The 13,147-nt window shown below is 48.0% G+C and overlaps 1 protein-coding gene across 2 annotated transcripts in view; it reads left to right on the top strand.

Moving 5' to 3' along the window:
- Positions 1-13,147, top strand: part of pepd (peptidase D) — a 118,554-nt gene that overhangs the window by 33,499 nt on the left and 71,908 nt on the right. For both annotated transcript variants that reach the window (XM_052028286.1, XM_052028287.1), the window contains 3 exons: positions 2,226-2,273; positions 2,511-2,572; positions 6,563-6,607. In XM_052028286.1, the coding sequence (XP_051884246.1) occupies positions 2,226-2,273; positions 2,511-2,572; positions 6,563-6,607 (155 nt within the window). The remainder of the gene's footprint in view (positions 1-2,225; positions 2,274-2,510; positions 2,573-6,562; positions 6,608-13,147) is intronic.

Genomic DNA, 13,147 nt, shown 5'->3' with positions numbered 1-13,147 from the left:
CACCGGACCGAGTGGAGGAAGGTCGTGCAATATCTGTGGTGCCGCAGGACCACCGTGACCCGTGTGTGTTTCCTACAACAGTGACATGGTAGTGTAGCAGTTAGCGTAATGCTATTACAGCACCAGTGACCCGGGTTCAGTTCCCGCCGCTGTCTGTAAGGAGTTCGTACGTCCGCCCCATGTCTGCGTGGGTTTCCTCCAGGTGCTCCGGTTTCCTTCCAAGTTCCAAAGACGTACGGGTTAGGAGTTGTGGGCATGCTATGTTGGCGCCAGAAGAGAGACAACACTTCCTGTGCTGTACTGTTCTATATGAAAACTAGTTAAGACGAAAGGTTGGATACTGTGGGAAGCAGCTGGTTTGCGTAGGAGGGGCAGGAGCAGATGAAAACAACAAGTCACAAGAAGAGGTGGAAGAGTGGATGAACCATGGAAATGCTGGAGTTGTAGCAGGTGATTCAGGAACAAAGGAAAGGCCGGCACTGATTGATGGGCTGCTTGCTGGGTTGGGACAGTTAGACACGAGCAGGAGATTTGGAATTAAGATGACCTGGGGACCTTTCCAATGGGCTGGATAATAGGCAGGTACGTCAGTGAGAAGAGCAATTACCGGCTGCTGCAAGGGAGCTGAATTTGAAATCCTGCTTGAATGGCCCTGCTGTTAATTTGACTTGCGCTGTTGACAGGAACCGTTTGAAGCCGGTTCCCCAATTACATTACCATTGTTCAGTGGAATGATGTGTTGCCCAAGTATAATTAAAGTACCCAATCCTGGGTGGCAGAGTTATGAGATTTCTGATCTGTCACAGACAAGCTTCTGTGTTCTGGCCACTTAGAATTCACACTGTCAGTCAAGGAAACTAATCAGCCTTTTATCAGACCGAGAATGTTGTAGTTTCCTTCACAAAGATATTCCAAGTGCGTGGGAGGCTGAGGGAATGAACAAGCAGCACGATGATTTAACCGGATCCAACATTTCCCATCAGGGATCCCATACAGGCTCTGGATTGTTGACCCCTCTTCCATTTGTCCTGGTTTGTCCTCAAGTTTTTGATCATATTACAAGCCTTTGTTTTGCTGCCTTGGATTGTGTAGGTTGGGCGAATGACGCCCTCCCTCCCCTGTGACTGCCTGAGAGATTGAGCACATTTATTTAGGAAGAAAGACCTGCATCTCTGTAGCCTTCACAACACCCCTGTGTTACTGCCAATGATGGGCTTTTGAGGTGGTCTCTGCTGCAGTGTGGGAAAGGTGACAGCCAATCTATCAAGAGCCAGGTCCTATGAACACCAGTGTGTGAATGACCAAGTAGTGTGGAGAACTGTAAGGGATAAAAATAGATCTGGGCCACTGGGGAGCATTCCTTTTCTCTCCAGTAAGATGCTGCACGATCTTTTTTGCCTACCTGGGAGAGAAAGCAGGTGCTCTGTCCAATATTTCAGACTGTGAGCAGTGCAGGACTGCCTCTGCCAAGCTGAATAGTTGGCCTCGGCTGCAGTGGAGCTTGAATCCATTTCCTTATGACTCAGTGAGATGTTAAGATGGAGGGTGATAACATCTTTGCTTCACAATAAAAGTTTCAAAATCCAAGATGCAGCAAAATTGTACGACACTTGGCTCATGGAAATCTGAACTAAAAACAGAAAATGCTCAGCAGATCAGGCAACATCTGTGGAAAGGTAACGGATAATGTTTTAGATTGATGGCCTTTTAACACATCAACCCCTGATCTGACTGACTAGCAGACCGGGCTTGGGCTGTGTGACCATCTCGTTCCTTCACTACTTTTAATTCTTTCACAGGCTCTGGGCACATAGGCTGACGTTTGTTGCCCACGTCTGATAGGCTGTGAGAAGGTGGTGGTCAGGCACTTTCTTGAACCACTTTCTGGTGATGGTGCTCCCACGGTGTTGTTGGGGAGGGAGTTCTAGAACTTGGACCCTGTGATGAAGGACTGGTGATGTATTTTCTTGGCAGTGATGGTGAGTTGGAGCCATGGTTTAAGGAGCCTTGGGTGATTTATTGAAGAGGGTGTTGCTGGTACAAACAGCAGCCACAGTGCTCTGGTGGAGGGGACAATTACCCAGAGGGATGGGAGGGGCGTTGGTCACTCAGCTGCTTTTTCCTGGAAGAGAATGAACTTGCTGGGAGCTGTGGGGCTTCACCTTTGTTCAGATGTTCCTACTGGTGTTTCGTGTAGGGATAACGGGGAAATGTTCTCTTCACAGGTGGCGGAGGTGCTGAAGAAGCTGCAGCCAGATGTTCTGCTCACCTTGGTGCGTACCCATGGAGCGGTAACCTGGGGAACTGAGGGGCGCGTAATCTTCCCACTCCTGTCCACTCTCCTGGCCCCGCCCACTCTCTCCTGAGCCCCCTCCTGGCATCACAACCCCCGCCTCCCCCCACCCCGAGACCCCACCTGCTATCTTCGTGGCCCTTCCCTCCCCTGTGCCTTCGATCATGTGGACGGCGTTGAGGGAATGTGAAATGATGGGCTGTGGTTATAATTTCAGCGTGGCCTCAACACCGACAGTGGGCACATCACTCGGGAAGCCTCATTTGATGGGATCAGCCAGTAAGTACTCGTTATGCCTCTGCGTTGCCATTTATGTGGTTAGGGCTCCTAATGAATTGTTGAATGGTTGAAGATAATTTTACAAGGACTTCACCTCCAACATCCAAGCAGACCATGTGGAATGGACAAAAGCTTCTACAAAGTGGGTATATCTTGAAGCAGCTTCGCAGTGCAGTAGTAAAATGGGAATGTAATTGACCACAGAAGCTGAGGAGGCCCAGTCCGGGAAATCACCCTGATCCCCACAGGTTTGCAGTACCAGTTTGGACAGACCAGAGACACAAGAGACTGCAGATGCTGGAATCTGGAGCAAAAAACAAACTGCTGGAGGATCTCAGTGGGTCAGGCAGCATCTGTGGAGGCAGAGGGATGGCTGACGATTCAGGTCGAGATCCTGCATCAGTCATGAGTACAGCACCTGCAGTCTCTTGTTTCTGTAAGCGTGGGACGTTGGGTGTGCCGATACAGGTTGTGGCTCAGAGGCTACTTTGTTACTGGTCAGGTGGCATTGCAGTGCCGTGCGGAGCAACCACTGCTCTGCTGGCCATGAGGCCTTTGAACAAGGTGAATGCAGGAGGGTGGTCCCTACGAGGCTTGACAGGGATGCAGGGAGAATGTTTCCTCTGGCTGTTGGGGTCATGTCTCCTCTGGGATCAGGGTCATGTCTCCTTTGGGATCAGGGTCACATTTTCGAAACAAGGGGAATTGGAACTGAAGTGAGGTTAGGTTGGCCCTCGGTGCCCAGGGCTGTCTGGTGCTGGAGAGCTGCAGGTTTCTGACTCCTTGATGGGAGGGGGCTTCCTGTCACCTCCCCTGAGCGGCTCCAATTTTCAGATTCATCTCCACAGAGGAAGCAGGTTCTGTCCAACGTTCAAGGCAACGAAAAATTAATCTATGCAACCCGTTCTTATTTAAGCCTCAACTGCTGCAAACCCCTCCAAGGGGTACGTTCATCCACAGAGGTGCCGTGCCTGGAGCTTTGAGGTTTTGCACTCTATTTTCGGGGTTTTGGGGTGTTAGGTCTTGGAGGGCAAAGTACGTGTGTTGGAACCCTTCTGAATTTCCCAATTGTTGCTTCCGAATGTAGTTGATCATCACCTTCAAATCAGTACAATCCAAGAGCTGCAAGGTGTATTGTGATGTTGGCACAACACTGTGGGCCAAAGGGCCTGTACTGTGCTGTTCTGTTCTATGTTCCATGATGTACTCAGTACAGCACTTCTCCAGACTGGCACCCTCTTTCTAACACAAGCTTTGTTTTGAAGCTGCTGTGTAAAGCCTCAAAGTAGTTCATCTTTGTCACACAAATTCCTTGTCCCTGAGGGAAACATCACAAACAGGCATAAGATTGATGAATGATTTATTGTGTCTTGAATAGCCAGAGCAAGAGATTGTTCTACCTGCAGAAATCGCCAGATTGATTTAATGCAGGGATAAGGTTAAGCAAAGTGAAACTTAATATCGGGAAATAATATGTGGGATGGTGCTGACAGTATTAAGTAATGCCTGAATCCTCCTCTTGATCCAAGCCTGTTTAAAAAAAAACAAACTGCTTTTAGCTGGGAGAGGGGAAGGAATTTCTTAGCTTTAAGAACCATGTTCAGTAAAACCAGAGACTTGTGATTCTCGCTCCACTGGGTGAGGCAGCCCAGTAAGTGAAGCTGATAGTTGCTACATTGCCCAAATAACTCTGAATTTGTGCTTGTAATCCCACTGGTGACAATGAGGTAATGTTTTGTATTTAGATTCATCTTTCACATGAGATGTTTCGCTGAGGCCCCTTTCTTCTTGAGTGAACAAAGATCTTTGGAATATTTCATGGACGTGCTCTCTGGTGCACTGGACGAAACCTCAGACAGTACTTGTTGTTTATCCCAGGGCAGTTTGTGGGGCCTTGCCGGTTACTGTGTTTCCTACATTTTAACAGTGACAGCATCTTAGAAAATACAGTAACACCCCGATTATCCACTGATTCAGAAACCCCAATGGTTTGGCATCCGGCTCACCAGGTGAGGCTCCGTTTCCCCTCACTGGGCTCCCAAGTCCCGAGCTCCCTTTCCACTTGGTTCACTGGAAATATTATTATTCCACCGTGTAACATCTAAAGAAAAACTAAATTAAATGTGTGTCAGAGCATTTCAACATCCAATAGTCCAGAAAATCTGCTGACCTGACACCACCAGCGTTCTGAGCGCACTGGACGAATGGAGTTTTACTGTCCTTTACTGATTGTGATGTGCACAGCGGTGTCCTGAGGTTCTGCCACACGTTACAGAGTGCAGGCCCTTTGGAAAATCGCTGGGAGGAAAATTGCAGCAAAAAGTTTTCTCACCTGATGGACATTCTTAAACTTGAGACTGTGTGGATGGCATGGATGTGTGCACAGTTAATTCTTTGAAACAATTTAACTGCCCATTCTTATTTCTGAGGGTTAAAAATAACTGTGCGGCAAATATATTTCAGGAGAAGGAGAAAGAGAAAGTGATCCATTTATAACTTGCAGAATGCATTAGATTCTGACTCATGCAGCAGATCCTGTCACAGAGTCACATATACCATCTAAAAATCGATGTGCTCTCAGAATGGCCAATATATTTGTACAGAGATAATAAAACATGATTAGAGTGGGAGCCTTTTGTGTGGAAAGGTTAACCAGCCTGGCAGAAAAATTGCACATTGTGAAACGTTTTATTGACTGCTAATCTTTTGCCCCTTTACCCTCTAGTGAAATGAGATTTCATAAGAAGGCTCATAAAGTGCATCTGGAAGCTTCTAACAAGGCCAGTGCTGACCCTTGCTCCAGACTAGTGAAAGTGATGTCTGCCTCTGGGGTGAGGTGCTGCTCCCCAAGTCCTCTCCTCAATACCCAGCCTTTTGCCTCCCCACTACCGTGTGTAACCAGGTGCTGGGCTTCCTTCTGCAAGCTTCCGTATGTCCTTGAATCAGGCCATCCAGTCCATCGTCTGTTTTGGCCCACAGTTATCCCATTCTCCCACCAATTTATTCTCAGATTCCCATCAATTCCCAACTTTCCCAGATTCTACCCCTCACCCACACACTGGGGGCAGTTTACAGCGGCCGATTAACCCACTGACCCGCACGTCGTTGGGACGCGGGAGGAAACCAGAGTACCTGGTGGAAACCCACACGGTCACAGGGAAAACGTGCAAACTCCGCACAGAGATGCAGTCTTGGGAACACCGCCGCTCTGTTTGCACTCTCTTCACCCTACCCCAGCCTGCTAAATATTCCCAAGTCGTGAAGAATGTTTTAATTCGGTCCAAGGATGGATGCTGCCTTGGGAGGAGCTGGAACGCCAACCTCCCCCCACCCCCATCAGAAGGCAATGGGTGCTTGTGTTTCTCAAGCACCCGTCAGAAACTCTGGGTTCACCAGGGCCCTTTCCAGGAAGTGCAGCTCTTATCAAGTGTGCAGGAAACATGGCTGTCACTTGGTGCACAGCAAGCTCCCATGAACAGTAACGAGCTAACGACCATATCATCTGGTTTTGATCGGTTGAGGGGAATATCCTTTTCCAATAATACCAGGTGATCTATTGCATCCACCACGGGGCGAGCAGGCCCTTGGTTTAACATCTTATGAAGAAGCTGGCATCTCTGACGGTGCAGCACTCCCTCAGTGCTGGTGTTGGCTGGGGCTATGGAATCAGTTTTCTGGAATGGGACTTGGATCCATGATCATTCATTGTTAAGTCCAACAGGGAAATGTATGTATTGAATCAAACGAGAATGCAAAGCTTAGTGTTGCTGGGAGTGGTTGAGGCAAATCGCTGTAATGCTTTCTAAAGGAAGCGGGAGGTGTCTCCCGTCGCTGGTCCAGAGCTAACAGCTGCCCCATTGACACACCATCCTCACTGCTGTGCCATCTTTCAACCTTGGTTGCTGTATTTAAGGAAGGTGATCAGGGTGAATGGAAGGGGAGACTGTGCACTGCAGGCTTCAGTGAAATCAATTCTCTTCTCTCCTTCAGGTTTAATGTGAACAATGTCCTGCTTCACCCGGAGATTGCAGAGTGGTGAGTATCTGTTTGGAGTTGTCTTTGTGCCAACAGTACAGGCGTACCATGGCGTCAGGCTGCACCGCGCCAATCACTGTTGACCCTGCCCTGTTACAACAACGACAACTTGCATTTGTATAACACTGCTGATAGCTCCATGATCAGACTTGAGCTCCTCCCTTGGTTCCCAGCGGTGCCTTGTGGTCTCGGATCACTGGGGAGCAAGGATTCTGCCCCACTTCCTGCCCCTCTGGTTTCTGGCGTTGAACCCTCAGCCACACAAGCCAGGAGCATTGGTACAGCTTATAGCTGCTGAAGAATGGCCTCAGTTGGAGAAAAGTTTGAACTGTATTTACTGTGAAACATTCATACATATTTCATTAGGAAATGTCGTTACACAGCAAGAGAGGGGATTAATCACATTGAGGAATGGCGAACAGGGAGCACGGTGAACAGTTTTTGCCAGTGAGCCTGCCCTGTGTAATGCCCAGCCTGACTTCCAATGGCTGAAATATCGCTAACTGAGTGAAATTGATGGACCTTCTTCCTTGGTATTTGGTGCGTGAAATGGGGGAGGCAACGACTGTTTGGCACAGTCGAGGGCTCGTACCTTGTGTATTTCAGTGTGCAGTTTGATCAAAGAACTTTCTACCACACACAAATCATTGAACGTCTGCAGTAATGTGTTCTACACTCCAGCTGCCTAGTCTAATCCCACAGTCCCCCATTCCCCACACCTTTTAAGATAAGATTTCTTCATTAGTCACATGTACATCGAAACACACAGTGAAATGCATCTTTTGCGTAGAGTGTTCTGGGGGCAGCCCGCAAGTGTCGCCACGCTTCCGGCGCCAACATAGCATGCCCACAACTTCCTAACCCGTACGTCTTGGAGTATGGGAGGAAACCGGAGCACCCGGAGGAAATCCATGCAGACACGGGGAGAACGTACAAACTCCTTACAGACAGCGGCCGGAATTGAACCCAGGTCGCTGGTGCTGTAATAGCGTTATGCTAACCGCTACACTACCGTGCCTGCCCCAGTCAGTCTATTTCCACTCTCCCCTTGCTCTGTAATCCCACTCTCCCCTCATTCCTCACTATCCCACTGTTGTATCCCGGTGTACTTTATTAGTCTAACTCAACTCTTCGGTATAAGAGCTGGGAAGTTGTGTTGCAGTGATATAGAACTTCGGTTAGGCTGCACTATTGTGTGTAGTTCTAGTTGCCCCATTACAGGAAGGATGTGGAGGCTTTGCAGAGGGTGCAGAAGAGGTTCACCAGGATGCTGCCTGGATTAGAGGGCATGTGCTATAAGGAGAGGTTGGACAGACTTGGGTTGTTCTCTCTGGAGCATCGGAGGCTGAGGGGAGGCCTGATAGAAGTTTATAAAATTATGGGAGGCGTAGATAGGGTAGAGAGTCAGAATCTTTGTCCCTGGATGGAAATGTCAAATACTGGAGGATGTGCATTTAAGATGAGAGGGAAAGTTTAAAGGAGATGTGTGGGGCAGGGTTTTTGTTTTACACAGAGGGTGATAGGTGCCTGGAATTAGCTGTCGGGGCAGTGGTGGAAGCAGTTACAACAGGGGTGTTTGAAAGGCCTTTAGACAGACACGTGAACATGCAGGGAGTGGAGAGATATGGATCATGTGCAGGCAGAAGGGATTTAGTTTAATTCGGTGTCATGTTTGGCATAGACATGGTGGGCCGGAGGGCCTGTTCCTGTGCTGTACTGTTCTGTGTTCCATGTTTTTGCTCCCAGAGGGAGTGGTTGAAGCAAGCTATATGGATGCCTGTAAAGGGAAATGAGGGAGCAGGGAATAGAGGGTCACACTGATAGATTGAGTTGAGGAACGGTGTGCTGGAGTGTTGAATGTCCCATGTAATACTTGCTCAATGCACCCTTAAAAGTGATTCACAGGAATACAACTCATAGATTGGCAGCTTTCAGCTCTTATCTGTAGGAACCATTCCGTCTCCTTTTCCCTGGGGCCCTCTTCTTTAAGTACTTGTGGTCTTCCCTTTATCCGTCTGCACCATCCTATGAGGATTGCATTCACTGGTTCTTTTGCCAATCCCCTTGCATTGGACAAATGATGAAGCAGTTATTTGAGGGTGAAGTGTAGCATGAGGGATTGATTAAAGAAAGGAAAAGTGTCAGGCGTTGAAAGTGAGGGTCAGTTGCCAATGGAGAGCCATTGAATTCCGGAGAGGCGGAGGCAGAATTTGAGTTCAGGGATGTGTGATGATTGCAAGGCTGGAGGAGGTTGAAGGGGTAGGGAGGGGCGAGGGTGTGCGTGGAACGATGAGAACTTCATAGTCCATGGATCCAATGAAACCACAGTGATGGATGAACAGCAGGGTATTGGATGAGCTCGAGAACAGCTCCGGGGAAGTACGGTCTCACCATCTTGGCTCGCAGAGGGAGATGATGATCCAGAAAACTTTGTGGGCTATTGATGGACAGATTAAAAATGAGGCCGAGTGAGCTGTTGGGAGTTGAAGTTGTGCCAACAGATCCCTTATCCTGACAGTCGACTGTGTTAACAGGGCAAGTAACATGTCCAGACGGAATTGGGTCTGTACCCAAAACTGTAACCACTGATGGGTGATTCAATGCAGATTCAACCCCGTTCCTCTGCTCTCTCCACGTTATCCTGCTTCTCTGCTGTAGATATTTATCCATCTTCCCCTTTCTAAAAGAAAATGCAGTGACCTCTTTCTGACCCACCTCAGACAAAATATTCCAGCAGTCCTGTCTGAAGTAATTTCTGAAGAACACGTTCCTCGCTTTTTTTTAAAAGTCAATCCCCAGCTGTGCATGTCTGGCATTCTGTTGGTTTAAATTTCCTGTGTGTTGTGCTCTGCTGTCCTGGTATTACTTTACATTCGTCAAACATGAAATATGATTTGAACTTATCTGAATATGAGATTTCATCTTGGCTGCATTGATTCTGAAAGGTTTCTGACTTTGAATGGTAGGGGGGTGGGGAGAGACAGAATCAACCCAGGCAATTTAATATTGGGACCATGCTGTAACTGAGATTGTTTTCAACCACATAATGCAGCCTCAAGCTATCAGGTATCTAATAATACCAGAGATGTGAGGGACCAATAATGCAGTAGATTGAATAGGTCAGCAATTGGTAGGTATTTGATCGTGTGTGATTGGTTGAGAGATCTCCCTCTGATACCTGGGGTTGCTGTGGTGATGTTATTAACTGCTTTCTACCCTGGAGATGATCGTTCCTTGTTGGGCGCTGTTCCTGGCACCTACGTATCATGTTAGTCCAGGTGCTGTACACCAATAACATTCCAGCAGGGAGTCACTAATGTGCCCCAAAGTCTTTTGCTGCCCGTCTCCCATCACAGAGCTTCTCGCCTTTCCTAGTGCAGTCACTGAGGCTAGTTATAAGGGGGAATTGAGTATAAAATTGAAGAGGTTTTGATGCAAGATTACAGGGACCTCAGCTGGAGTACTGGGTATAGTTTGTACCCATGTTTGAAGAAGGATGTACTTGGAGGCAGTGCAGAGAGGTTCACTTGTTGATTCATGGGCTGTTGTATGAAGGGAACATCAAGCTGTGGGGCTACACTTGTGGGACTATAGGTGATCTATATCAGTAAGACTGAAGGTTGCAGGGTGATGCTGACAGGATGTTTCCCCCAGTGGGGTATCTAGATGGAGCTGGCATAGTGTCAGAATTACAGATTTCCCATTTCAGACAAATGAGAGGATTTCCTTCTCAGAAGGTTGTGAATATTTGGAATTCTGAACCCAGCAGAGTCATTGAATATGTTCATGGTGGAGGTTTAAAGTCTGAACGAGTCTGGAAATGGCTAAGGTTGGGTAGCCATCATCTTATCAAATGGCGGAGCAGGCTTGAGGGGCCGAGTGGCCATTTCCTGTAGAAACCCCAGTGAGCTCACCACAGACCAGCAGCTGAACTTGGCAAAGTGCAGTCTCAGCCAACTGACCAGACTGCACAACGCAGGACCATTTTCAACCACCTGATTTTGAAGCTGCCCTCTGAACTTGCTGCGTTTAACTATCCCGATCTAATGACCAAAATGTTTCGAGATTCCCTCCTGTTTGAAGGTTGTTCTTTTATGGGTTCTCAGTTCTCAAATGAGCTGTGTATTTTTTATCACTGTGATTATCAGTGCACTGCTGAAGAATGCTGCACTGGCACTTTCTCTTGGCTGAGACATTAAGCTGGCTCTGGGTATGCTTGTAAATGATTACTTACTGAAATGACCCAACCCACACGTCTTTGGGATGTGGGAGAAAACTGGAACACTTGGAGGAATCCCATATGGCCTCAGGGAGAACAGGCAATCCACACACTCAGCACCCAAGGCCAGAATTGAACCCAGCTCCCTGCGGATTTGAGGCAGCCGCACAGGTTTATTTGGAAGGGCAGACAAGTTACCGGCATAAAAACAGAAAATGTTGGAAGCACTTGCCAGCCAGGCAGCATCTGTGGAGGAAGAAAATCAGAGTTTGTGCTTTGGGCCAATGAGCTTTCATCAGAAGAGGGAAAGGTTAGAAATCCAATGATGCAGAGAAGAGGGAAGGTTGGGGAGAACAAAGTGTTTGTGGCAGGTGGGGGACTGGATGCTACAAGTTGTGGTGCTGGTGAGAGGGGTGGTGAAGGCTTGTTAATTGGAGCTGGTCTGTCTCGCAATGTAACAGAGGAGGTGAATGAAGATCGAGGAGAGATGAAATTGATACAGATCACTGTAGTTACTGGAAATCTGAAACGGAGAAAATGCTGGAAATACTCAGCAGATCAGGTGGCATCTGTGGTGAGAGAAAACCAGGGTATTGTCCTCTCCCTCCCCTCTGACAGCATGGGTAAGGCAGGGTGAAGCTCCCTCTCCAATGTCCCAACAAAAGCTCGGATTGCTTTGGAATCTAAATCAGATTTATTATCATTGAGCTATGAGATGAAATGAGTTGTTTTTTGGCAGCGGTACAGTGCAAGGACATAAAAATCTCTAAATTACAGAAACAACTAAATAGTGCAAAAAAGAGGAATAATGAGGTATTGTTCATGGACCGTCTAGAAATCTGATGGCGGAGGGGAAGAAGCTGTTCCTGAATCGTTGAGTGTGGGTCTTCAGGCTCCTGTACCTCCTCCCCGATGGTAGTAACAAGAAGAGGGCATGTCCTGGATGGTGAAGGTCCTTAGTGATGGATGCCGCCTTCTTGAGGCACTGCCTCTTGAAGATGTCCTCGGTGGTGGGGAGGGTTGTGCCTGTGATGGAGCTGGCTGAGTCTACAACCCTCTGCAGCCTCTTTCGATCCTGTGCATTTGAGCCTCCGTACCAGGTGGTGATACAACCAGTCAGAATGCTCTCCACCGTACGTCTGTAGAAACTTGTAAGAGCCGCTTGGTTTTACAGCTGCGCGTAACCCTACTCCCAATATCTAGCAGTACCAGTGAACCATTGAGTCAGTGTCTGAAGGCTGAATTCTACCCTAGCCTGCAGGTGTTGTTTTACTGGGATGTGGTCACTTTGAGGAAGACAGAGGAAGATTGCTTAAGTGCTGACTGATTTGATTCTCTTCAGAAGCTATTGTGGGAATGGGTGAATGAGGAATTTGAGCAGTGATGTGGAGACCTATGGATCAGTGGTTCCCTTATCTCATCTCATGCTCTGTGGGAGACTCTCTGAAATTTATTACTGTGATTAGTCAACATAGACGCCTGTGATCACCAGGTTGCTGCATGACCTTTGTACTTGTGTTAGTCATGCAGTCCCACCCTGCCGATTCATCTGAGGGCTTTAATGTGAATATTGCACATCATAGAAGAATAAATCCAGCCGAGCCGGTCTCTCCTCGTAACTGTAACCTGGTCCTTGTCATGTTGTAAATCCCCTCTGCACCCTCTCTGCTGCCTTCAGATCCTTCCTGCACTGGGGTAACCAGAACTTGGCTTCCAGCTGTGGCCTAACCAATGTTTAATGCAATTCCAGCACATCGCTGCTGCTCTTATTCTGTGCCTGAAGCAGTCAGCATCTCACCTGCCGTATCTACCTGCCCACCTTCCTTCAGCAATCTGTGGACATGTTCCCCAAGACTCCTCAATCTGTCTGTATCTCAGAATCCTCCCACTCTTCATGTCCTCCCAAGTACATCACATTTCTCTGGACTGAATTCCATGGGTCACTTTGTTGTCCTCCTTACCAGACGAGCAGCCCAGGGGTTTCCTCCCCACTGTTAACCTGCTGGATTTGGTAACGTCAGTCATGAGGCCGTTACACTTAGGTACAGATTAAGAGCCTGAGGCTGCAACACACTGTCCCCCAATCACCAGAACTCCTATCAATGATAACAGTTGACTTTCTCCAACTGACCCCAGTTCTAAGAGAGAGACAAGACTGCAGATGCTGGAATCTGGAGCGACAATCTGCTGGAGGAGCTCAGCAGGTTGAGCAGCATCTGATGTTGCTCGACCCTCTGGGTTCCTCCGGCAGATTGTTTGTTGACCCCATTTTTAATCCCACTTGCTCTTCTCTCTTGGATTCCATGGGCTTTTACTTTCTA

Source organism: Pristis pectinata, chromosome 13 (genome assembly GCF_009764475.1).
Source record: "Pristis pectinata isolate sPriPec2 chromosome 13, sPriPec2.1.pri, whole genome shotgun sequence".
Classification (NCBI taxonomy): Eukaryota; Metazoa; Chordata; class Chondrichthyes; order Rhinopristiformes; family Pristidae; genus Pristis; species Pristis pectinata.
This window is presented reverse-complemented; position numbering and strand designations above follow the sequence as displayed.